A 27,208-nucleotide genomic window follows, 5' to 3' on the forward strand; every position below is an offset into this window, starting at 1 on the left:
CCCCGGTGGGATGTCGTCATTGGAGTCAGAGTAGTCCTCGACGGTGACGATTTCCAGGTCCGAGTCTGGAGCTTCCTGTAGATCCTGGTCATCATCGAAGATGTTGTCTGGGTCCGGTGCCTGTCGCTGCATTTCTTGACCATCGGTTCCGAATAGTTTTCTTCGATCGAAACTGGGCGCAGGCTGGACAGGTTTCTTTTTTATGGTCTGGGGAAAGGCATTTGTTGCATACTGAGTGCTTATCAGTATGTGGGAACTTGGAGTGGCATTGTGGGCACCTTTTAAACAGGCTTCTTTCCATCCACTGTCGACTCACGTGGCGTCGAAAAGGCCCAACGGCCCGCGTCGACGACCGATTCGAGATGGAAGGCTGGATCGAGTAGAGAGGTACCGAGCGAGAACAATACAGTCGAATCGAAGGCCGTTTTGTTTTTGAATCCAAAGTTTGAGTATAGGAGTTAGCATCCGAACACAATGGCGGAAAAAAACAATCTGAGGATGGAGAAGATGCCCATGCGCACTGTAGTCCAAGGGAGGAGTCACCTATCTCGTGATACTCCGAAGACTCTCCCAAGACAACAAAATGCAATCATCCGGACCCAACACTAGGCGGTGATCTATGCACAAGGCACAAGTTACTACTTGTATAACGATATATCTGTAAGAGACATTAGTTAGTGATAGATTCCTTACCTTAGAATATCCCCAGGCGTCAGACTGGATCCGGAAATTTTTTGCGTAGCAATACCCCTGCGCGCTGGTAGGCGTCGTCTGCGGCTCCGCGTCCGTCGTCGGCGTCGTGAGCGCCGGGATGACGTCATCGGAGTATATAGACGGCGCCCATGCGCGCTGACGTCAGTTCTGATAACACAGCTTTTCCGCGCCAGATACGCAGAGCCATGATAGAACTAACACTGGTGCCATTGAAACTAGGGCCCTGAAAGGGGATGACCTTAACCCTAAATATCGGTTCGCAGAACGGGGAGGATGGGAGGGCGGTAAGGAATCTATCACTAACTAATGTCTCTTACAGATATATCGTTACACAAGTAGTAACTTGTGCATCTGAAAGAGACACGTTAGTGATAGATTCCTTACCTTAGAATAGATACCCCAGCAATACCAACCCCGGTGGTGGGTCTGCGAACCAATATCACACCAGAAAGTCCTGGAGGACGGAACGGCCAAAGAAGCCATCCCTCCGGACTTGACTGTCCAGGCAGTAGTGTCTTGCGAACGTGTGCAGCGAGGCCCACGTGGCTGCCTGACAGATGTCCTGCAGGGGGACACCGCGGCCCAGGGCAGTTGTCGTTGCCGTGGCCCGAGTGGAGTGAGCCCGCAATCCAGCCGGGGGCTCCTTCCTCGCCATGGAGTAGCATGCTTGGATGCACAAGATGATCCACCTGGAGATGGTCCTCTTGTGTACAGCCTTTCCCTTCTTCGCGCCCACGTAACCAACGAAGAGTTGGTCATCCACCCGGAATTGGCGAGTGCGGTCCAGGTAGTAGGAGAGCGCACGTTTTGGATCCAGACGGTGGAGCCTCTCTTCCTCTTTCGAGGGATGCGGAGGCGGAAAGAAGGTGGGCAAGGTGATGGACTGCCCGATGTGGAAGGCCGTGACAACCTTGGGCAGAAAGGAAGGACGTGTACGCAACACCACCTTATCAGGATGAACAGACAGGAAAGGCGGAGAAGAAGAAAGAGCCTGGAGCTCACTCACCCTCCTGGCAGAGGTGATGGCAACCAGGAAGGCCGTCTTCAGCGTAAGGAGACGAAGAGGACAGTTATGAAGTGGCTCAAAGGGAGCACACATCAGATAGGTGAGAACAAGGTTCAAGTCCCACTGGGGCATCACGAAGGGAACAGGAGGGAACATGTGTGTGATGCCCTTCAGAAATCTACTCACTATAGGGGACTTGAACAAAGAAGGCTGATCTGGTAGCCTCAAGAAGGCAGAAAGAGCAGAAAGGTACCCTTTAAGAGTGCCCAGAGCAGAGCCCTGCTGGGCAAGGGAAAGAAGAAAGAGCAGCACTTCCGAAAGGGGTGCAGAGAGGGGATCCACAGCCTTTGCTGCGCACCATGCCACAAATCTATTCCACCGGCAGGCGTATACCGACTTAGTGGAGGGACGCCTGGCTGCCAGAATGATGTCACAGACTTCGGGAGGCAAGTCAAATGGCCTCAACTGCCGCCGCTCAATCTCCAAGCTTGTAGGTGGAGACTGGACAGGTTCGGGTGCAGGACCGTCCCCTGCTGCTGCGACAGAAGGTCCTCCCGAAGAGGCAGACGAATCGGGGGATCGACTGACATGCTGAGTAGCTCGGGATACCAGTATCTTCGAGCCCAGTCCGGAGCCACAAGGATAACTTGGGCCCGGTCGCGCTTGATCTTCTTCAGCACTCTGGGCAGAAGTGGTATAGGCGGAAAGGCGTACAACAGGCCGCAGCTCCACTCGCGACGAAAAGCGTCTCCGAGCGAGTGCCGCCTTGGAAACTCCAACGCGCAGAACTGCTGACATTGCGCGTTCTCTTCTGTGGCGAATAGATCTAACCAAGGCTCTCCCCACTGTCGAAAGAGACCTTGCGCCACGTCCGAGTTCAGACGCCATTCGTGATCCATCATGCACCGGCGGCTGAGTTCGTCCGCCCTGGCATTCAGAGAACCCGCCAGGTGTTGAACCACCAGAGTCACGCCCTGATGTTCCAGCCACTGCCAGAGGCGCAGAGCCTCCTGGCAAAGGGTCCATGACCCCACACCGCCCTTTTTGTTGCAGTACCACATGGCGGTGGTGTTGTCGGTGAACACTTGCACCACGCTCCCCCTGACAGAGGGGAGGAATGCCTTCAGTGCAAGACGAATCGCCCGCAGCTCCAGAAGGTTGATGTGGAGCCGGGACTCCGCCGGAGACCAGAGGCCTCTGATCTCCGCCTCTCCCATGTGGCCTCCCCAGCCCTGGAGGGACGCGTCCGTCACAACTACGTGCTCCGGCTGGGGTAGAGAGAGGGGTCTGCCACTGACCCAGTCGCGGTCCGTGAGCCACCACTGCAGTTGCTTCGCAGTGCCCTCCGAGATCAGGACATGATCGGACAGGTTGCCCTGATGCTGGGCCCACTGAAACTTCAGGTCCCACTGCAGAGCCCGCATCCGCCACCTGGCGTGACGCACCAGAAGGATGCAGGAGGCCATCAGTCCCAGAAGCCGCAGCGTCAACCTGACCGAGACCCGGGATAACGGCCCGAAGATAGGAATCAGAGCCTGAATATCCCGAACCCGCTGCTCGGGTGGGTAAACCCGAAACTGCGCCGAGTCGAGAACCGCTCCGATGAAAAGGAGCTTCTGAGAGGGACACAGGTGTGACTTCGGCACATTGATGGAGAACCCCAGCAAGTGCAGGAGGTCGGCCGTAGTCTGGAGGTGGCTGACGACTGTCTGGGGCGAGCCCGCCTTCAACAACCAGTCGTCGAGGTAGGGGAAGACTGACACCCCTTGCCTGCGCAGATGGGCTGCGACCACCGCCATCACCTTCGTGAACACCCGTGGGGCGCTGGTAAGGCCGAAGGGGAGCACGGTAAACTGAAAGTGCTCGTGGCCTACCGTGAACCGCAGGTAACGCCGGTGGGCCGGCAGGACGGGGATGTGGAAATAGGCGTCCTGCCAGTCCAACGCTACCATCCAGTCTCCTGGGTCCAGGGCAGCCAGGACCTGAGCCAAAGTGAGCATCTTGAACTTCTCCGTACGGAGGAAGCCGTTGACGTTCCGCAGATCCAAGATAGGGCGTAGGCCCCCTTTGCCCTTCTTGGGTACCAGAAAGTAGTGGGAGTAACAGCCACGTCCTACTTCTGGCCCAGGAACGCGCTCGATGGCCCTCTTGGCCAAGAGGGCCGAAACTTCCTCTTGCAGAAGTCGCAAGTGATCCCCCGACACACGGTGGCATTGAGGTGGCATGGATGGAGGGGAAGACTCGAAGGGGAGGGAGAAACCCCTTCGGACAATTTGCAGCACCCACCTGTCCGAAGTGACTGTATGCCAGTGGGAGAGGTGATGGCGAACCCTGCCTCCCACAGGCGTCACATGGGCCTGAAAACTCGGACTAGGAAGGTTTTGAGGCGGGGGCTGCTGAGGGAGGTGTTGACTGGCCTCGCCGCTGGCCCCGACCACCGCCACGGCGGTTCCCACGGCCGCCACCGCGTTGCTGAACATTCTGCGGCGCGTGGCTGACGGTCCGTGGTGGGGCGCCCCTTCCATGGCCACGAAAGGAGCGAAAGGCACCCGATTGCTGGCGTGGGGCCGCAAGGCCCAAGGACTTGGCCGTGGCCCTGGAGTCCTTAAAACGTTCCAGCGCATGGTCTGCCTTGTCGCCGAAGAGGCGACGGCCATCAAACGGCATGTCCAGGAGAGTGGCCTGGACATCGGCCGAGAAATTGGCGGACCTCAACCAGGCGTGGCGTCGAACCGCCACCGTCGTTGCCATCGCCCTGCCCAGTGAGTCCGTGGTATCCAGCCCACACCGGATGGAAAAGCGTGCCGCATCTCGGCCGTCCGCAAGGGTTTGGCTGAGTTTAGCCCTGACCTCCTCAGAGCATTGTGGCAGCACCTCCGCAACGTGTCCCACAGAGTGTGGGTGTAGCGGCCCAAGAGACAGTTGGTGTTCACTGACCGGAGCCCTAGGCTCACAGACGAGAAGACCTTCTTCCCGAACTGCTCAAATCTCTTGGATTCCCTGTCGGGCGGGGCCGACGGGAATGCGGACTGGGGGAGGCCTGGATGACCAGGCTCTCGGGGGTGGGGTGGGTGGACAAAAAGCAAGGGTCGCCCGGTGCCGGGCGGTAGCGTCTGGCCACGTTCCTATCCACAGGGGGACCTGTGGCGGGCTTGGACCAAGTGCCCAGCAGAACGTCACACAAGGCCTCATCGAACGGCAGAAGGGGCTCCGCGGAGCCGGACTGCTGTTTGAGTACCTCAGTGAGGAGATTAGTCCTCACGGCCGCGACGGGGAGCTCAAGGTGTAGGGCCTTAGCTGCCTTCGTCAACACTACACTGTAAGCAGAACCCGCCTCCGAAGCCACAGTCGGGGGCGACGTAAATCCAGTGTCTGGCGATGTGTCAATACCACTGGCCTCCCCAAGCTCATATGTCCAGTCCTGATGAGACTGGCAATCACGTGCCAGAGGGTCCTCGGACCCCTCCCACTGCTCCTCGTCACCCGGCTCCTGGAGACCAGGATCAACAGCCAGGGCCTCCTCGTGGAGATAGAATTCTCCGAAGGTCGTCGGAATCGGCGCCCAGCGGCGCCCCTCCGACGCCTGAGGCGGACCGAAGGAAGCATTGGGGTCGGCAACCACTACGGCTGCCGGGGACGACACCTGAAGGGACGTCGCCGGTGAGGTCGTAGGGTCGACCGGCGAGGTCCCGGATCCGGAGCCGGATCCAGCGAGGTCGCGCGGCGCCGGGACCGAAGTCGCCAGCGGCGCCGGGGCCGAAGCACCCGACGTCGTCGGGGCCGAAGCGCCCGACCCGGAAGGACCTCCAGACGGAGCCGATCGGCCCGAAGGCGCCACGGGAACCGACTGAGGAGGGAGGGCCCTCATGGCCATGAGGTACCTCTCGACCTCCTCCTGCGACGCGCCGTGCCCAGGGACCCGAAGGTGTGGGGCAGGCGGCGACGCTTGCGACTCCCGCGGAGCCGCGTGGGCGGTGTCGCCCGAATCCCCGGTCGCATCGTGCGAGCGACGGGGCGGGTCGGAGGACCGATGGTGTCGCTCCGACCTCTCATGCCTCTTACCTGAGGACTTGGAACCAGACGATCGGTGACCACTCCCGGAACGTCGATGACTCCGACCTCGCGACCTGTCCCTCGACCTCCCGTGGGACCGGGACCGGGACCTGGAGCGGCGCGGGGCCGACTGCCTCAGCTCGAGACGCTTGCGGGACCGCTCCCGCCTAGCCTTCGACGTCAGGGCCCGGCAGTCGTCACAGGTTCGATCGTCGTGGTCGAGGCCTAAGCACTTCAGGCACCGGCGATGGGGGTCCGTGACCGACATGAGTCGGCCGCACTTCGAGCAAGGCTTGAACCCGGGCATCCCTGGCACCGATAGTCGAGAATCGACTAAGTAGAGGATCAAAAAGATCAAAAAAGTTTTCAGTCAAAAATGACTGGGGGTAGAGCTTCTTCCGGATCTGCGCTAGCTGGCGCGGAAAAAAGAAGAACTGACGTCAGCGCGCATGGGCGCCGTCTATATACTCCGATGACGTCATCCCGGCGCTCACGACGCCGACGACGGACGCGGAGCCGCAGACGACGCCTACCAGCGCGCAGGGGTATTGCTACGCAAAAAATTTCCGGATCCAGTCTGACGCCTGGGGATATTCTAAGGTAAGGAATCTATCACTAACGTGTCTCTTTCAGATATATGAATTCAGCAGCCCACATGCCTCAAACACTCAATTCCTAACACTATCCAGCTGCAGATTCCTCACCTTTTGAATATTACCCAGGTGTCAGACTGGATCCGGAAACTTTCAACAGTCCCTCTGCGTGCCGGTTGGTGGTGCAGTGTGGCTCTGCACTGATTCTGTACCACTACGGAAATGATGTGCGGAGTCTATATAGGTACCACCATCGCACAATGACATCAATTGCTTTCTAGACTGCCCGCGCCCACAGACGCAGAGCCCCAAAAGCAAATTGGTATGTGCAGTATGCAGATTCCCTGACTTGGGATCTTTTTAATGTATAGAGATCAACCACAAAATGTGGAGGGCAGGGGGTTGGGAGAGGAATTTGCAGCTAGAGTCTATACCAGAAAAAGGGGCTACCAAGGGTGTTAGAAATTTAGTTTATGGTTGGCAGAGTATGCACCCACAGCAGGAAACTCAATCCTCTTCAGGGTTTTACATGCTAAGAATAGACCATGCTTACCCCCTTGGTAGCCTTGCAAGAGCAGTCAGGCTTATCCCCAGAGGCAATGTACAATATTTGTGTACACACACTCACAGTAAAAACACCACAGACACACAGGAAAAACACCACAAAAGTAATCCACACAGGTTTAGAAAAATAGCCAATTTATCTGAGTAAAACAAGACCGGAAAAAAAAGAAAATCGAAAATATACAAGATATTAATTTTTCAAAGATTAAATCAAGTATAGTGTTCAGAAAACAATAGCTCCAACATGGGTTACCTGGTCGTGCTTGACGTTGATGACTTCCCAAAGTCAGTGTGGCCTCGATGGCGCTAGGGCTTTCGTCGGGACTCACACAGACTCTGGTACATTATCTTGTAGGCATCAGAAATCAAAGATGACGCAGGGAAGTGAGGCATCAGGGAGGCAAATGTCGTGTTGGTTCCTTAGTGCGATGCAGAACCGTCTGCAAGTCGGCACTCGATGAGTGTGTTGCACAAAGGAGGGGAGGTGTCACTGGCAAGTGAGGTGTCTGTTCCTAGTGGCGGTGCAGAGTCGTGGAGTCACTATCGCCCAGAGACGTTGCGGGGCACAGGGCAGGTTGTAGAGATGACCCATAGATTCTTACTGGTGGACGTGAAGGTATTTGCAGGTCATGCCACAAGGTTCCGTTTCATGACATCAAGGTTGAACCACTGGGCCACAGCTGTGGTATTTGAGTGTGCCTCACAGATTTCGGTGGCGCAGTGCTCTGGACTCCCGCAGTGGCGATTCTTTTGAGGTGATTCGTCGTCAAAGCCTGCAGTTTACGTTGCAGTCGTTACATCGAGCATATACCATGGCTTAGGTGCAGGTAGGGGATGGCGTCAATCTTGCAGGCAGGCGCCGGTTCCGAAATTGCTCGATGTTTTCTGGGTGTAGCATCGAAACTCATTTTCAAGGGCCCTGGAACTTGATTTGACAGCACATAGCAATGGTAGGGCTCTCAGCAGAGTAGCCCAGGTGATAGAGGTGAAGTTTGTGTTGGGCCTGAGACGTCCTTCTAACAAGAGGCAATTCATTGAAAAAAATAAAGCAGGTTGTTGAGAGCAAAGCCCAGGCACTCACTCCCAAGATAGAAGCAGCAGGCCAACACAGCAAAGCAAACAGCAAAGTGGCAGTCCCTCCTGGCAGTACAACAGCTCTTCTTCCTGGCAAAATGTCCTCAGTCCAGAAATGTTTGAGAATATGGTGTCAGAGGTCCAGTACTTTTACACATGTTAGCCTTCGAAGTAGGGAGACTTCAAAGAAAGGTCTATGTAGTGTACAAGACCCTGCCCTTGCTTGCCCTGGCTCCAGGCACACTACAGAAGCCGGCAGCTTCTTTGTGTTGGGACAGTCACAGCGTTATTCAGGGGCAAGTGGCAGCTCCTCCCTATACTCTAGCTTAGGAAGGCAAATCAGCCAGCCGGGTAATGGGCCATCAGGATATGCAGGAGGGCACACCTTAGTTCCCTTTGTGTGTGAATTCACAAAGCCCAACTGTCATTCAACCTAGACGTGTGTTTTAAGACCAGAAAGAGGCTCACAAAGGTTAAGCAAGAAAGTGACAACTTTTCAGTGACATTTTCAGTCCTGCAATTTAAAAATGAACTTTAATAAAATACATGTTTTTAAATTCCAGTTCAGAGACGCCAAGCTCCAATCTGCTCCCAATTGGCAGCTCCAATATAGGCCTTGCAGTAGTGAAAAGCAAATTTAGCAGTTTTTCACTACCAGGACATGTAAAACTCACAAGTACATGGCCTACCTTTTAAGTGCACTGCACCCCACACTTGGGGATGTCTAGGGCCTCCATTAGGGGGGCTTTACATGTAATAAAAAGGGAAGGTTTGGGCCTGGCAAGTGGGTGCACTTGCCAGGTCGACATGGAGGTTTAAAACTGTGCACACAGGCTCTGAAGTGGCAGGCCTAAATCATGTTTGCAGGGCTACTCAAGGCAAAAAGTTTGGGTATAACCCTGCAACGAGGGCCAGGTCCAACAGTAAGTAACTTGTTCTTCTGATAGAGACTTATGGTTGCATACTGCTCACCTTTTGAACAGATACCAAAGCAGCACTTATTTGGAGGTGGGGCGGTGGATGCACTCACACAAGAAAGTCCTGCAGGACGGAGCAGGCAAAATGCCCCTGGCAGCAAATCTGACTATACAGGCAATAGTGCTTCGTGAATATATGGAGGGATGCCCACACAACTGTCTGGCAATTGTTTAAGAGACAGGGACTCAGCTTGCTAATCTAGTCACAGAAACTTTGGCCCTGGTAGAATGAGCCCAAATTCATTCCAGAGGCTGCTTTATGGCAAAATTGTAGCAGATCTTAATGCAGAGCACAATCTAGCAGGAGATGTTTATGTTATGCACAGCATTGTCTTTCGTTGTTCCAGTAAACCCCACAAAGAGCTGATCGTCCAACGGTGTTCTTTAGTATGATCTATGTGAAAGTGCAGCACTCTTTTGAGGTCCAGATGATGGGGTCTCTCCTCTTGAAGGGTAAGGAGGCGCATAGAACATCAGTGGGGTGATGCTCTGACCGATGTGAAACGACATCACAACCTTAGGCATGAAGGATGCCTGCATCCGCAAAACCAGCTTGTCTGGGAAGAAGATAGTGTACTGTGGGTTGACACAAAGAGCTTGCAGCTTGCGCACACCATGCCAATGTTATGGTGACGAGGAATACAGTCTTGAGAGTGAGGAGCCGCAAGGAACAGCTGTGAAGTGGCTCAAATGGAGTGCACATCAAATCTGATAACCAAGTTAAAGTACCACTGTGGCATGACAAAGGGAAGAGGAGGAAAAAAAATGGGAGTAAACACATTTAAACCTTTCAAATGCTTAACTGGTCTAGCTACCATAAAAAAAGGCAAAAGAAGAAAACCCCTAAAGGTACCCCTTTACTGTTCCCAGAGAAAGTCCTTTTGGGTCTAGGCTAGGACTAGTGGAGCCCAGCTTGTGTAAGATTTCTAATGTCATCTGAATCTCTGGATTTACTTTGAGGAGAGTACCATAATCAACCAGCTGGGAGGTGAAAATAGTCTGGCTACTCCCACATTCCTCTGAGAAAGCCATACAGTACTACCATGCATTTATAAACTGTACATGGAGTCAAACTCCTGTCCGGGTTGTGCAAAGATATTTATTGTGCTTCATAACAATTGGTGTGTGTGTAATCATAATAAATGTTTGGCATACATTCCATCACATTGAGGTCATTGTAGCACCATCATTATTACTGTTCTTTTTTTGCTTACGGTTTTAGGGATCTATTATGAGCTAAATAGCGAAGCAGCTCTAATACAGTTTCTGGAGCAACCAAGCTAGAATGAAGATGTTCTAAATGAAATATCTACAATGATGTTTGACATGCTTACATTTTTTTTCAAGATTGTGAAATACTTTTCCAAAGATCATATACTTACGTCTCGTAGATGTGACCATTTTCTACACGTTCTTCTACATTAGCCAGTGCACGGACATGCATTGGGGAGTGGGGAAATGCCGCATGAATCCAAGGTAATCCAAAGACCGACATCCCAGTGTTAATTAACGCAACAAGCAGAAGATCCCAGTGATAAGCGGTTCCTTTCACAAGCCTAAAACAAAATATCTGCTTAAAAACTTTATCCAGCAATAAGAATGCAAACCGGTCCGTAATGCCCACAAGAGTAACAGAGCATGAAAACAGTTCACAAACAATACCAAAACATGAAGAAACCCCCCCCCCCCACACACAACATTAAAGGTTAAGCAAACAGTTGATTCTTGTGTGCATTAGAAAATAAACACTTTCAATAGAAAATAAAAACTCACTGAGAAACACATTCTTGAAATAAATCACGTCCATCACTGTCGGGAGACAACTCAATCTTAAACTTTAGATGAAACTGATTAATTACCACTGATTTCAAATGCGCTTTGCAAGTACTGATACGTAATGCAAATGCTACTTACCAGTATGCATCTGTTCTTGGCATGTAGGGCTGCTGACATTCATATCTGTGCATAGACCGCCACCTAGTGTTGGGTCCGGATGATTGCACATTGTTGTCCTGGAAGAGTCTTCGAAGTATCACGAGATAGGTGGCTCCTCCCCTGGACTACAGTGCGCATGGGCATCGCCTCCATCCCCAGATTGTTTTTAGCCATTGGCAGAGATGGAGTGAAGAATGTGAGTGATGACCATGCTATGAGCATATGTGTTTTGTATGAATGAATACTGCAGCTGCTACAGGCGCCGGGGAGGAGGGCGGGCGATATGAATGTCAGCAGCCCTACATGCCAAGAACAGATGCATACTGGTAAGTAGCATTTGCAGTTCGAGGCATGTGGGCTGCTGAATTCATATCTGTGCATAGAATACATAGCAGTCCCTCCATTAACGGCGGCCGCCCGTGCCAGCTGCAGCAGTCTGAAAAAGCGTTTTTAGAACAGCCTGACCAACAGCTGCCTGCTGTTTGGAATGCACGTCTACACAGTAGTGCTTAGTGAAAGTATGTGTGGTAGACCATGTGGCTGCTCTACAGATATCTTCTAAGGGAATGTTACCTAGGAAAGCCATAGAGGCCCCTAACTTCCTAGTGGAGTGGGCCCTCGGTGGGATAGTGAGAGTGCGCTTAGCTTTAGCGTAGCAGATCTGAATGCACTTTACTATCCATCTAGCAATCCCCGCTTTGGAGATAGCGTTTCCCTTGTGTTGGTTTTGCGGAAATCTTTCGTCCTGTCCACATAGTACATCAAGGCCCTTTTCACATCAAGGGTGTGGAGCATGCGCTCCGCCAGCGTCTCTGGGTTCTGGAAAAACACCGGCAACTCAATTGTTTGGTTTATGTGGAATTGTGAGACCACTTTGGGTAAGAATTTAGGGTTAGTGCGGAGCACCACCCTGTTAGCATGTACCTGGAAGAAAGGTTCTTGGATGGTGAGCGCCTGCAGTTCGCTAACCCTCCGTAGCGATGTAATTGCTACTAAGAACGCAACCTTCCAAGTTAAAAACTGGAGCTCACGAGAGTGCAGTGGCTCAAAGGGAGGACCCATCAGCCTTGTAAGAACCACATTGAGGTTCCATTCCGGAGCTGGTGGAGTCCTTGGTGGAATGACCCTTTTGAGTCCTTCCAGAAAGGCCTTGATAGCAGGGACCTTAAAGAGTGACAGGTGCTGCCTATTCTGGAGGTATGCTGCCATAGCAGACAGGTGAATGCGGATGGAAGAGTACGCTAGATTACATCGATACAGGTGAAAAAGGTAACATATGATGTTTTGAATGGAAGCATCTAGCGGGTCAATGTCGTGATTCACACAGTAGATGACAAACCTCTTCCATTTACCCGCATAACAAGCTCTAGTAGTGGGCTTCCTTGCCTCCCGAATGATGTCCATGCAATGGGGAGGAAGATTAAGGTAGCCGAACTCTAGGACTTCAGGAGCCAGATCGCCAGGTTGAGCTGTTGCGGATCTGGGTGCTGAATGTCGCCATGGCTCTGCGTCAGAAGGCTGGGAGTGAGATGAAGCCTTTGATGCGGTACCACGGACAGTTCTAGAAACGTGGTGTACCATGGTTGGCGAGCCCACGTTGGAGCAACCAGGATGAGAGTCATCGAGTGCTGCCTGAGCTTGCGTGCCACCAGCGGTATCAGAGGTGCTGGGGGAAAAGCGTACGCAAATCTGCCTGACCAGTTCATCCACATCGCATTGCCCTGTGATTGGGGGTGTGGGAACCTGGCGGCGAAGCTTTGGCATTTTGCGTTCTCCTTTGTGGCGAACAGGTCTATCTCTGGATGACCCCACTTTTGGAAGTACGGTTGGAGTACTGATGGATGTATCTCCCACTCGTGCATTTGATGGCTGTGTCTGCTGAGCAGATCCGCCATCTGATTGTCCTTGCCCGGGAGATGCTCTGCCATGAGGAAGATGTTCCTCTGAATGGCCCACTTCCACATGCTCTGAGCCAGGTGAGACAGCTGTGGAGAGTGTGTGCCTCCCTGCTTCTGAATGTAGTACATGGCCGTCATGTTGTCCGTCCGGATCAACACGACTTTGTTGCACAGATGTACTTTGAACGCCTTTAAGGCCATGAAGATTGCCATCAGTTCCAACACATTGATGTGCATCTTCCTTTGCTGTAGCGTCCATAGTCCCTGCACTGTGTATTGGAGTACATGCGCTCCCCATCCTTGGAGAGAGGCGTCCATTGTCAGGATAATCTGTGGCACAGGCTCTTGGAATGGTCGCCCCTTGCAAAGGTTTTGTGGATTCCACCAATGCAGAGAGTTGTATGCCCGACCGCTCACCAACACTAGGTCTGTCAGTTGCCTATGAGCCTGAGTCCACTGACGTGCTAGGCACTCCTGAAGCGGACGCATATGTAGTCTCGCGTGCGGGACAATGGAGATGCAGGAGGCCATCATGCCTATCAACTGCATGAACACTTTCGCTGGAAGCGAGTGTTGAGGCCTGAATCGTTGGATCAGCGTTTGGATACTGGCGATTCTCACAGAATTTGGCTGCGCAGTGGCTGCCAGAGTGTTTATCGTCGCGCCCAGATACTGCCGTACATGGGCGGGCTGGAGATGGGATTTTGGGTAGTTCAGAGAGAATCCCAGATCGTGCAGGAGATGAATGGTGCGGGACACGTGGTCGGCGCACTGCTGTTCTGTTTTTGCCTGAATGAGCCAGTCGTCCAGATAAGGATAGACGTGGACGTTTTGGCGTCGTAGATGCGCCGCCACAGTCGCCAGGCACTTTGTAAAGACTCTTGGCGCTGTGGTGACCCCGAACGGCAGGACTCTGAACTGGTAATGCTGGTCTAAGATTGTGAATCTGAGATACTTCCTGTGGGAAGGATGCAGGGGAATATGAAAATAAGCATCCTTCAGATCCAGCGTAGCCAGAAAGTCCCCCTGTTGAAGCAGGGGAAGCACCTGCTGCAACGTGAGCATACGGAAGTGCTCCGAGAGGATGTACCAGTTCAGAGGCCTGAGGTCCAGGATCGGCCTGAGTGATCGGTCCTTTTTGGGGATCAAAAAATACAGGGAGTAAACCCCTGTTCCCCGCTCTTGCAATGGAACGAGCTCTATCGCCCCTTTTTGCAGCATAACTAGAACTTCTTGCTGCAACAAGGTCAAGTGCTCGCCGGACATAGGACGGCTTCTTGGCGGTATGTCCGGTGGAATGGACGTAAGCTCTAGACAGTACCCGTACTGGATAAGAGACCTCACCCACCTGTCCGTGGTGATGGACTTCCACGCTGGCAGGAACTGCTGGAGTCTCCCCCCGACCGGTGTTGTGTGGTCGGGGGGCAGTGACAAGACGTCACTGCTTGTTGGTGGTGGTGGACCTGGAGCCATTGTTTCCACGTCCCCTGCCTTTGATATTATTGCCCCTGTAACCACCTCTACCCTTGGTGTTATACGAGGGCTGGGTGTTAACCTTGTAATATTGTGTGGACTGGGATGCCTGCCCCCGTGAGGTGCCTCTTGAATTTGAGCGGCGAAAGGAACCACCCCGAAACTGCTGACTTTGTAAAGCCCCCATTGACTTGGCAGTTTCGGTATCCTTTTTCATTTTTTCTAGGGAGGCATCCACCTCAGGCCCAAACAGATGGTCAGGATTCACTGTTTGACTCAATATCGTGGTTTGGATGTCGGGTTTGAACCCCGAAATTCTAAGCCAGGCATGGCGTCTAAGTAACACACTTGTATTGATAGCTCTGGAGGCTGTGTCTGCCACGTCTAGGGCACATTTGATGGATGCATTTGTAATGAGTTTACCCTCCTGAATGAGCATCTCTCCTGCCTCCTTGTATTGGTCAGGCAAGTGTTGCAGAATGGCCTCTAATGTGTCATAATGGGCCCTATCATAACGTGCAAGCAGTGCTTGGGTGTTAGATATTCTCCAGATGTTAGCTGCCTGCGCAGCAATGCGTTTGCCTGAGGCCTCAAAGATCTTGGACTCTTTGTCTGGGGGAGGAGCGTCACCAGTAGTCTGAGAATTCGCCCTCTTCCGAGCGTTGGAAACAACCAAGGAGTCCAATGGCAAGTGTCCCTTGATATAAGTGGGATCCGTGGGCGCCGCCTTATATTTCCTGTCGATGCGAGGGTTGACCGCCCGCGCCCGGGTGGGCTCTTTGAAAACCTCCGGTGCATGTTTCAGCACCCCTTTAAGCATCGGTAGCGTTTTGACTTGCTTTTCGGCTACCGAGAAGGTGTCGAATAAGAAGTCCGCATCCACGGGGTCCGAGTGTAGCTCGACGTCATGGTTCGCCGCAGCTCTCTCTATTAAAGCATTGAAGGCCGCCGAGTCCTCTGTCGGGGACCTCTTGGCGGCGAAAAGTTGAGTGTCCTGACCCGACTGCGGGTCTTCTGTGTCGCCTCCTGCGGCCCAAGGCACATGCTCCTCCTCCGGATCCGAGTACACAGGATAGTTGTACTCGGCATCTTCCTCGTCCACATCAGCCTCGGGGGAATGCGTCGGCGAGTGTTCCAAGGCCTGCGGGGACACAGGTTCCACCAGAGCCGAAGAGTCCGCAGAGTACTTCTTGTTTTTGAGCGGGATCTTAAAAGGTTCCAACGCCGGCTCCGACGTAATTTTTCGTTTGAGGAGCGACAGTTTTCCGGTGTTGGCGTCGATGATTACCTCACGACGTTCCTCCACCGCAAGCGGCTGGAGCCGAAGCTTCGAGACCACCAAGGCAGCTTTCGGCGTCAATACCTCCTTTGAGTGTCCGCCCTGTTTCGGCGCGAAGGCCTTCGGCGCCGACTTGGGCGGAAGGGTGAAACGAATGGGCGTTTGCTCTTTAGTAGGCTTAGGCTCGTCGCCCTGACGCTTCTTCGGAACCGTCTTCGGGTCCCCGACCCCTTTCGACGCCGACGCGGCCGCGTCGGAGGCCTTCGCCTTCGGCGCCGACCCCGAGGGCTTCGGGTCGGCCATTTTGGCGTGGCTCTTCAAGTCGGCCATTTTGGTTTTCTTGGAAGTTGACGCCTCCAGAACCTTCTTTACCAGCGCAACTTTCAGTTTCGGTTTCGCATCCGAGGGTGCGTGACCAGTTGGCTTCACTTTCGTTTTCTTCAACATAAGTGATGTCTTAGAAATGTCCGTGACCGGGCCCGGAGGCGGGGACGTAGGACTCATAGTTAGATCTTGGGTAAGGCCCGAAGGCGATCCCTCGACCTGGGCCGTTCGGAGGGGAATAACCCCTGATTCTGGTTGGGGATGCTCCTCCTCTGAGCTATCCCCCATCGTGGCACAAGCCTGATCGTCGTCCCCTACCTCGTCGGAGACTTCGTCAAAGTCCTCCTCACCCGCGTCGTAGGTCTCCTCCTCGGACGCGGGGCCAGAGTCCGACCCTCGCACGTCGTCTTCTCCCTCGACAGATTCCTGGAAAATGTCATCTGGTGGGGGCGCCGAAGCCGATAACTGAGCCTGGAGCCGATTGGCCCGGCGAATCTTTAAAGTTTTCTTGCTTCGGAACTTCGAACACGCCATGCAGGTGTCTTCGCGGTGATCCGGCGACAAACAGGTATTGCACACAGGGTGCACGTCGAGGTGTGAATATTTGGAGTGACACAGCGGACACTTTTTGAACGGAGTCCGCTCCATAGCAAAAGTTGTAGAGTAGGCCCGTCCGCGCCGAAAGCACGTGGAAGGGCAGCAAGAGATCGGAGCTGAGAGTCAGAAAGAAGCCCGTACGCAACTATACCGACGCCCAGCCTAAAGACCTTTTGGTCTCGAGTAGAAGTTGAACAACTATCGGTTCCGACAGAGGGAACCGAAACACATCCGAACCCAATGGCGGAAAAAAACAATCTGGGGATGGAGGCGATGCCCATGCGCACTGTAGTCCAGGGGAGGAGCCACCTATCTCGTGATACTTCGAAGACTCTTCCAGGACAACAATGTGCAATCATCCGGACCCAACACTAGGTGGCGGTCTATGCACAGATATGAATTCAGCAGCCCACATGCCTCGAACTAAAGAAAGTTACTTAGCTTTGATAATGATGTTTTTGGTGGATACTGTATCTGCAGATTCCTCATCTCTGAATATCCCCATGTGCCAGCCTTGATCTGAAAACTTCTGACATAGCTCGCTTGCACCGGATGAGGCCACTGGCTCTAACTCAGTTCTAGTAATGGGGTCACAGTGACATCACTAGAGCCATATAGCACTCACAAAGGTGCTCTGGAGTCCGTTCTCATCGTTTTTTCAGCCTGCAGATTACTTACCTATGAACAGATTCCCAACCAATACCCTCCAGGTGGTGGGTCTGAAGCAAGGGTTACTCAAGGAAATCCTGAATGACTGAAATGGACATCCCTCCTCAGCCCGGCGCCCTAACAATAGTGTTTATTGAAGGTATGAAGGAAAGCCTGTTTCGCTGCCCTACATACGTCAATCATCAGCACACCTCTTGCAAAGACCACAGTGATAAGTCTTTGCCCTGTTGGAATTGAGCACAGATTCCCTCAGGCAGTTCTTTTGACGAGTGGCCATAGCAGATTTTCATGCATAACATAATCCAACACGAAAGAGTTCCCTTCTGAACTGCCTTGCCTTTTATTTTTGGCTGTGTACCATGTACAGAGGCGTTTGTCAGACCGGAACAATCTTGTGTGGTCGATATAGTAACTAAATACATAACTGGGGTCCAGTCTAAGCAGACGCTCCCCCTTCTTTGTCAGATGTGTGGTCAGTAAAAGGTTAAATTGCCAGGTCGAATGGAAACACTGGCTTAGGGAGGAAAGCTGCTTTAGTTTGAAGAACAAGCTTATCTGGGAAGAAAAATGTGAAAGGCGTACGGACACTCAAAGCTTGCAGTATACCAATATGACGAGTTGAGTTCACAGCAACCAAAAACACAGTTTTGAAGGTAATGAATCTTAACTTGCAACTGTGACGGAGCTCGAGCAAAGAGCCCAACAGAAATGGTAAGAAATTTTAAGTGCCACTGTGGCACAACAAATGGAACAGGCGGGAACATGTTTGTTAGGTCCTTCAAAAAACAAACAACTAGCACTAACCTAAACAAAGATTGTTGCAGGGATTCCGTGCTCAGACAGAACTGTGCATAGAGGCTTGGAACCTCAGTGAATCAGGGTGTGCCAAAACTCACCTTAGTACCCTAAAATCCCCTACCAGACTAGCAATCAGTGTCTCATTGATCATCATAAACTCCCAATGCTTAGACAAACCAGAACATGAACTTAGTACACCTCAGGTAACGTGGAACACATGAACACTCTTTCGTTATACAATCATTTCAATCCAGAACAAGGAGTAAAAGAGGACACATGCATATTTGAAATGTTTATTCACTAATGCAGTGCTCTAAAGCGCAGTATCTTAGCTAATACAAGCAAAGATATTATAAGAAACAAAGTAGTCAGCATAGTCACTAGTCCATAGAACACAAACAGTGCAAGCATAGTATTATGCTAAAATGAATAGGGTTTAACAAACCTAATTCTCACCCTCCCTAGCTAGTATATCATATTATATCTAAGAAGGTCTCTTGAGGGTTTTAGCAGAGCGGCCCCATACCTCAAGATCCTAACGGTAAGGGATCACATCATCAGCAACCAGCTCTCTGCATGCGAAGCACCATCAAGTGTGTTAGTATGCTCTTGTGCAAAGCAATATAAAACGCGCCTAAAGCCAGAACTTGGCTGCAGCTGCATGTGTGTCATGTCTAGGAACGTGCGAAGATTAGTGCTCATAACAACTACTGTGTTGAGATATCCTTGAAGGTTTCAGCACTCACTGTACAGACACAGCTCGCCAAGCAAGGCTGATATCAGTGTAACAACATATTATTCTCGTATGAATCGAAAACATTCTACTAGGCTCAAAGCTAAAGCAGTAGATATGTGTCATGTGCAAAAGCAGCAGAAAGGTAAAATGGCGTTTAAACTCCTAAAAAGCTCATGCTAACTTAACACAGCATACAGGCTATATATATCTATGTATATCAAGATGTCTGAGAGACACAAAGACTGACAATGCTGTGATATTTCCTTTGACCATGCAATGCACAACCCTGCTGGGCCAAGAATATTGCGAATTGTAGGATATTGGCGATGGTCACTTTCATAAGATCTACCCTTCGCTTGGAACACCATAGAGAAAACTTGTTCCAGCACCCAGTATTGCCAGAATTAGTAACTTTAACCACCTTTGATACAAGGGACTTCAACAGCCCACTCAATTTCCAGGCATGAAGGTGTGAACTCCTGAGATTGAGGATCAGAACAAGGCCTCCCAATTGGGAGAGACGCTCCACTTAGTGGGCGATGAAGCAGAGAATAACGGGAGAGATGAAAAACGTATGTGTACCAGACTGTTCTCAGCTAGTCTGAAGTGGTGAGAATGGCTTGGGCCGAGTCCTATCTTCCTCAAAACCAGAGGGATCAAGAAGATGGGCGGACACACACAGGGATTTCTAATGAAACGTACCTCACAATGCTCCTGGAAAAGGATTCTAGACAACACAAAAAATAAGGCAGTGGGCATGTCTGGTTGAAGCATGATACACTTGAATCACCTCCAGATGGAATTGATACCTGTGCTGGGCAAAAGAACGCTAGCTGAGGCTCTTGGTCTTGCTGTTTAATGAGCTAACCAGGTGGCTAGACACTAGCCACAGCACCTGTTGGAGTGCTCAAGTTCAAAGCTGCAGTGCAGTGATGAGCATGCAAAGAACTGTCAGGGCCGGAAATCTGGCTTCTGCACGAAACATTGGAATCTTATCCATAATTGTCTTGGATCCTCTATATGGAAGAGAAAGCCAGGAGCAGGGTCTTATCTAGTGCCGCCCTTATGATCAGGAGGCCCTGCGAGGGCAGATGGTGACCCATTGCTGGAAAATCTGAAGTTGAACAAAAAGATTTTGTTGTTTGCAGGTTAAGTGATGTAGTGAGAAAGCCTTGAATAGTCAGTTAGCAAGTATAGGAAAACAGTGATCCCCAGTCTTCCTGTGATGGGGTCTACTATAGCCATCACCCTTGGAAAGGTCTGAGGTGATATCAACCGAAAAGGAAGGACTGAGATTTGGCAATGTGTGGCTGCACCACAAAACCTAAGAACCTCTTGAGCGACTAAAGGATCAGTATGTGGAAGCACGCATCCAGCTACGAGAGACCCCCCTCAAGTCCTCCACATTCCGCACCAGAAGAAACTGGAACTTTTTCTTGCGCAGGTAAAAATTCAGGAGCCTGAGGTATAGGATCAGAAGACGACTGCTGTTCTACTTGGAGTACAGAACCCCTGTTTTTTCATGCTGTGGCAAAACCACAACACTCTCCTCTAAAGGATACTAAGAAGTTTCATGCTACGGATTAAAGTGACTGCCCTGGAGAAGGAATGGCCATGAAATGGGGCAGTGTGAGAAAGTGCCCTCTTTCTTGCATGCTATGCCCCCACTTTTTGTTTTGCTGAATTGCTGATGTGTTTGACTGAGTGTGCACTGGGCTCCTGCCAATCAGGTACCCAGGGCCTGTGTTCCTTCCCTAAAACTGCATTGAAGCCTAAACCAAATTGGCATCTCTGGTAAATGGTACCACAGGTACCCAGGGCACTGTGACCAGAGAAGGCTCCTAAGGGCTGCAGCACTTATTGTTCCACCCTTAGAGGCCCTGTACCTTGAAACTCACACACTGTCTTTACAGGCTGCATGTCTTAGTGCAGAACAAAGTGAAGTCTCAAAATGTCACACATCCCTGTGTGCCATGCCCACAAACCAATGCCCTAGCATCCATCAGTCACCCCTCTAGCTGGGTGCCCTATGCCAGTAGTGAGGGTACAGGTGCATGAGCCCTGTACCCCCACAGTACCCAGGTCCATTCCTGGGCACTGTAAGGGCAGTGCTGCCATTAAGAGTATATGGTGCTGGGAGTTTGTCATCACGAACTCCACAACACCATACCGGCTACACTGAAGACTGAGTAGTTTGGTATCAAACTTCTCAGCACATTAAACCCACACTGATGCCAGCGTGGGATTTATTGGAAAATGCATGACAGAGGGCATCTTAGAGATGCCCCCTGAAACTCGACCAAGAAAACAAGTTACTTACCTGTAACTTTAGTTCCCCAGTATTGGTAACTTTCATAGATTCCCATGCTTTGTATCATTCCCCGTCGTCGGAATGGGAGTCTCGGTAACAAAAATACCATAGCTGTAGGTACAAAAGACAATGGAAAAAGGCCTAGGCCTCATTACCTTTTGTAAAATATCACCCTCTTTGTGTAAAAGAGACCAAACTTTTGGCCTCAGCCAATCAGAAGTGCCTCACCACTTAGAACCTTCCTGAAGGAACCTCAGAGCCTCAGATTTTCGTAGCCGTTGTGTACTGAGACACCATCTGTGCTGTAGGCTGAGCTTTACTCGGGGAGGTGGGTGGGCGCATGGGAATCTATGAAAGTTACCAATACTGGGGAACTAAAGTTACAGGTAAGTAACTTGTTTTCTTACCCCAGTATTGGAACTTTCATAGATTCCCATGCTTTGTATCAGAGTAGCAAGCAGTAGCAAGATAATCACATTTTGCATCGTAAATAATAGCAGTAGACCACATGACATTAGATACAAAATGTGAAAAAATGGAAGGTGGGAAGAGAGGAAAGCTCACCGTTAGTGGAAGAGGTTCCTCAGGACAGCCTGTCCAACTGCTGCATCCTCCTGCTGCAGAGATTCCAAGCAGTAGTGCTTGGTAAAAGTGTGGACGCTGCTCCAGGTTGCAGCTCTGCAGATGTCCTTAATTTGCACCCCTGCGAAGAGTGCTGTGGAGGAAGCCACAGATCTTGTGGAATGCGCTCGTATCTTTCCAGTCAGAGGCTTACCAGCAGCCTTGTGACAATGTAATATAGCACTTGTGATCCACCTTGAAACACCCTGTTTGGAGAGTGGAAGGCCTTTACTTGGCCCCCCGAAGGCCACAAACAGTTGGGTAGATTTTCGAAAATCCTTAGTACGCTGTAAGTAAAACTTCAAGCATCGCTGTACATCCAGTGAATGCAAGGCTTTTTCCGCCGGTGTGGAAGGCTGAGGAAAAAACGTTTTCAGAATGACCGGTTCATTCAAATGGAAGTCCGAGGGGACCTTTGGCATGAACCTAGGATTAGTCCTCATGATGACAGTGTTCCTTTTGAATTGAAGGAAAGGTTCCTGAATGGTCAAGGCCTGTAACTCCCCTACATGCCGAGCCGACGTGAGAGCGAGGAGAAGAGCCAATTTCCACGAAAGGTATTTGATATCAGAACGATGGACTGGTTCGAATGGGCCCTTCATGAGTTGAGAAAGGACCAGATTTAAATGCCACGTTGGTGGAGGTGGTCTCACCGGTGGATAGACCCTGAACAGACCTTTAAGAAACTGTTTGATTATCCTTGAAGACCATAATGAAGGGCCAGATTCCGTCCTCCTGAATCTTGACAAAGCAGCCAAATGGACTTTAATTGATGAGTGGGCCAGACCAGACTTGGCCAAGGACAGTAGGTATGGGAGGACCTGATGAGGTTTGGAATTGAATGGATCAATGTGTTGCTCTCGACACCAACAACAGAATCTTTTCCACTTAAGGCGGTAAGTTTTGTTAGTGGAAGGGGCCCTTGCTTTGGACAAAACCTCCCTAACTTCCTTAGACAATGGCAGGTTCATAAATTCTCGCTGCTCAGGAGCCATGCAGTCACGTGTAACGACTGAGGGTCTGGATGTAGAATCTGTCCTTCGGATATCGTGAGAAGGTCCGGCAGAATTTGGAGAGGTACAGGAGGAGCGATCGACAGGAGATGGAGCTCCGTGAACCAGAACTGCCTCGGCCAAGCCGGGGCTATCAGGATCATCCTGCACGGTTCCATCTTGAATTTCTTGATTAGTCGTGGTATTAGAGGAATGGGAGGAAAAGCGTAGACAAATGTCTTCGACCAGGGTATCAAAAGGGCATTTCCCAGAGAATTTGGATGGGAAAGCCTGCTTGCGTAAGACCGGCATTTGTTGTTGGTCGGGGTGGCAAACAGGTCGATGTCCGGTTTTCCCCACCGGCTGAAGATGTGTTCCAAAATGTCTTGATTCAACTCCCATTCGTGGGTGACCGAGGATGACCTGCTCAGTTTGTCGGCGTTTTCGTTGAGGACGCCCGGCAAGTGTTCCGCCATCAGAGACATGTTGTGTCGGATAGCCCATTCCCAAATCTGCTGGGCTTCTTGTGACAATGGGCGCGATCTGGTCCCCCCTTCCTTGTTCACATAGTGCATGGCCGTGGTGTTGTCCGTCCTGATAAGCACTTGTGAACCCTCCAGGAGAGGAAGAAACGATTGCAGAGCCAGACGTATCGCCCTGAGTTCTAACAGGTTGATGTGGAGGCATTTCTCCTGGGGTGACCAATGACCACTGACATGAAGGTCCTGCAGCACTGCTCCCCAGCCTTCCAACGACGCATCCGTCGTTATCACTTGTGGAGACGGGTCGCTTGCGAAGGATAGGCCTTGGGACAAGTTGTCTAGGTCTGTCCACCATAGGGCCGCATTCTTCATTTCCGGAGTGATCGCCACTTTGTCGTCGAAGGAACCTTGGACTTGCCGCCATTGATTGTCCAGTTGTTCCTGCAAGGGACGCATCCTCAGTCTGCAATGGGGAACCAGCGGAATGCACGACGATATTACTCCCAACAGAGACTTGTAGCGGCGAACTGAAAGAGACCATTTTGATTGTAAGTCTTGGGCCATCGTCTGTAACTTGTGCCTCCTTTCCAGAGTGGGAAAAGCTCGTGAAAGCTTTGAGTCCAAGATGGCTCCCAGAAACCGGGCTCTTCTGGACGGGATCTGGCAAGATTTCTCGTCGTTTAGAGTGAGACCCAGGTTTCGGAATAAATTGGTACACGCTTGAACCGCCTGTAGCGCTGCCTCTCTGGACGGAGCCTTCAGCAGCCAGTCGTCCAGATAGGGGAAGACTTGAAACTTGTGCCTCCGCAGGAAAGCCGCTACTGGAGCCAACACTTTCGTGAATATCCTTGGGGCCGAGCGGAGTCCAAAGGGTAAAACCCTGAATTGGTAATGGCTCTTGGCTACTGTGAATCGCAGAAACCTTCTGTGTGCTGGGTGAATCGGAACATGAAAATAGGCATCTTCGAGATCGAGTGTGACCATGTAATCTCCCGGGTTGATTAGTTTCAAGATGTCCTGGAGGGACACCATCCTGAAGGATAGAGAGATGAGATAGGTGTTTAGCTCCCTGAGGTCTAAAATGGGACGCCACTTGTCGAGCGTTTTCCTCACCAGGAAGAACCTGGAATAAAACCCCTGGTTTCTTTGGTTCGATGGAACTGGCTCTATCGCCCCTTTTCGGAGCATTTGTTGAACTTCGAGCCGAAGGAGACGCTGGTGTTTTGAAGGAGTGGCTGCCGGGGGCTTGGGTGGCGGAACTTGAGTGAACTCTAAGGTATGCCCTTTCCGAATGATGTTGAGCACACAACGGTCCGATGTTATGAGGGACCAGTTGTGAAGGTATTTGTTGACCCTGCCTCCAACTGCTGATTTCCTGGAGGAGGGTCCAGTAGGAAGAGCCAGGAGGCCGCTATTGGCGCTTGGACGAATCTCGTCCTCGCGCACCTTGCTTTCCTTTATTGTAAGGCCTGGAGTAGTTGGTAGACTGGCCTTGCCGCTGTTGGTAAGATTGGCGGTGCTGTTGGGAACCGGATCCTGTGTTGGAATACCGTTGGTGTTGGAAGGATCCTCTATACGTACCACCCCTGCCTCTGGCTCCCTTGAAGGGGGACTTCCTGTACTGAAGTGTTCCTAAAGACCTAGCGGTCTCCGTGTCCTTTTTAATATCTTGAAGGGTGTCGTCAATAAGTTTGCCGAATAGAGCCTCACCATCAAAGGGAAGATCCAACACTTTGTTCTGGACCTCTGGTCGGAACCAAGTAGCTTTAAGCCACCCTTGGCGACGGAGCACTGCCGCTCCAGCTAGTGAACGAAATGCCGTAGTCGCAATATCCATTGCACAATCGATTATTTCCATCGACGTCGCTTCCCCCTCTTTCAAAACGTTCTTTGCCTCAGACATTGATTCAGGAGGTAACTGGTCAAGGTACGGAGAGACATCACACCAGAGTTGAAGGTCGAACCTTCCCAGGATGGCTAAGGCATTAGCCGCTCTCACCAGCAAACTCGCCATCGCTGAGAATCTTTTCCCCACATTATCTAACCTCCGTCCTTCCTTGTCCGGAGGAGTTGTCAGCGGTGCTGAAGGGTTGCGCGATTTCCTCTGCGCTGCCTGTGAGATTACAGAGTCTGGTTTCGGATGACCTGTTAAGGCTGCTGGGGCATCATCGGTTGCTCTATATTTCTTTTCCAGACGCGGTAGCACCGGCACCACCGTCGCCGGGTGTGTCATGGTCTTTAGGCCCTCTTTCCATAAATGATCCACAATCGGAATAGATCTGGCATTTTTCTGGAAAGGTTCTTTAAAGTCATATAAGAAGCAATCCGTGGTGACTTTAGGCATTGCTAACTTAAATCTTGCCGCCGCCCTCTCCATTAGCTGATGGAAACCTCCAATATCCACCGGCGGGGAGTCCGCCGGGTCCGGATTTGGCGATGCGGGATTGTCAATAATGTACTCATCATATTCCGTGTCAGGAATAGAGACGTGATCCGAATGTTGATCCTCATCCGAGGATTCATCAACATCATGCGATCTTGGTACCCCAAATGAATCTTGAGGGACGGCTGTTTGAGGCTGCGGAGAGGTTGGAGCCGAGAGCGTAGGTGGCACCACTGACGCCTGAGTCGTGGAAGGCGTAGCAGGTGTTGACGTAGTTGGTAAAGGTCCACTGGCCTTAGACTTATAGTCCTGCAGCATCCTATGTAGATCTTGTAGGAAAGATGTTGGCACTGAGACCATTCCCTGGTCCGAGTGTCGTTGTTGATGTTGACCATGATCATGATCATGCTCCTCGTGGGTGTATTCGCCCTCTGAGTCGGTGTCCTGGCATTTGACAAATAGTTGCGAAGGACTATTGGCATAACTATATGCATCTTGGTCATCTTCCTCTGGGTGACCCTCTTGCAAGAGCATTGTTGGTAGCAGAGGGGACACTGCCCTTGGAGAAGTCATCTCCGGTGTAATCCGCGTCACAGAAATGGTGATACGCTTTTCCCTGGCCAAGATCGTGGGTTCCGTCGTCGACGGTTGTACATACACCGTCGAGATAGGCGTCGTGGACGTTGTCGTCGACGAGACTGTGGACACACCAGCCGTCGTCATAGTCATCGTAGTGGTCGTCGACGCTCTCGTCGACGAGACCGTCGTCGACGACACCGTCGTCATTGTCGTCGACGGGACTCTCGTCGTCGACACTGTCGTCGTCGCCCTCGTTGGTATCATCGTCGACGGGTTCTTCGTCGACGGGTTCTTCGTCGACGGGTTCTTCGTCGACGGGGCCTTCGTCGACGGGGCCTTCGTCGACGGGGCCTCCGTCGACGGGTCCTTCGTCGACGGGGCCTTCGTCGTCGGCTGGATCTTGGGCGTCAACGGGGCTTTCGTCGACGACTCCTTCGTCGACGACTCCGTCGACGGCTCCTTCGTCGACGGCTCCTTCGTCGACACTTGTGTAGCCGGTGCCTTCGTCGACGGCGCCTTCTCCGCCGTCGACGGTCTCGTCGCCGACGAACCTCCAGTTGACGGAGCCTTAGATGACTTAGTCGACGGGTCTCCCGCTGTCGACGTCTTCGTCGTCGAGGACCTAGAAGTCCTCTCAGAAGACTGGCTTTGAGGCGTTTTGAAGGCTGTGGAAGTCTTCGCGCCAGTAGAGTGCGTAGAAGGTCCATCCCTCTCCTTTACACTTCCGTGAGGAGATTTGCTGGGACCTTGGCTCTCAGACTCACTGGGGGTCTTTTTTGAGGCCTTAGAAGATCGAGTGACAGAAGAAGAAGGGGAACCCCTACCCCTTTTCACTGACCTTCTAGTAGAAGTCATCGATCCAGCATCTTCACTGTCACTGGAGACAGTATCCTTCCTCGATTTAAGCCTTTGCAGCCATGTCAGGAGCCTACCCTCACGGTCCCGGAGGGTTTTGGCAGAAAAGGAGCGACAGATTGCACATTTATCCACCAGATGGTCAGGATAGAGGCAATAGATGCAGTCCTCATGCTTGTCCTCCACAAACAGCCTTTTCTTGCCACAGGAGGAACAAGGCTTGAAAAGTGCTTTTTTCTTCACAATCTCCGACATACTGGCAGGCAGCAACAATCCTGAGAAGAATCCAAAAGAT

General features: G+C 51.6%; 1 protein-coding gene across 3 annotated transcripts in view; it reads right to left on the reverse strand.

Annotated features, from left to right (window-relative positions):
* SLC4A11 (solute carrier family 4 member 11) overlaps positions 1-27,208 on the reverse strand; it is a 1,871,484-nt gene that overhangs the window by 171,592 nt on the left and 1,672,684 nt on the right. For all 3 annotated transcript variants that reach the window (XM_086964299.1, XM_086964301.1, XM_086964302.1), the window contains exon 17: positions 10,364-10,537. In XM_086964299.1, the coding sequence (XP_086820425.1) occupies positions 10,364-10,537 (174 nt within the window). The remainder of the gene's footprint in view (positions 1-10,363; positions 10,538-27,208) is intronic.

This window comes from Lissotriton vulgaris, chromosome 3_2 (genome assembly GCF_964263255.1).
Source record: "Lissotriton vulgaris chromosome 3_2, aLisVul1.2, whole genome shotgun sequence".
Lineage (NCBI taxonomy): Eukaryota > Metazoa > Chordata > Amphibia > Caudata > Salamandridae > Lissotriton > Lissotriton vulgaris.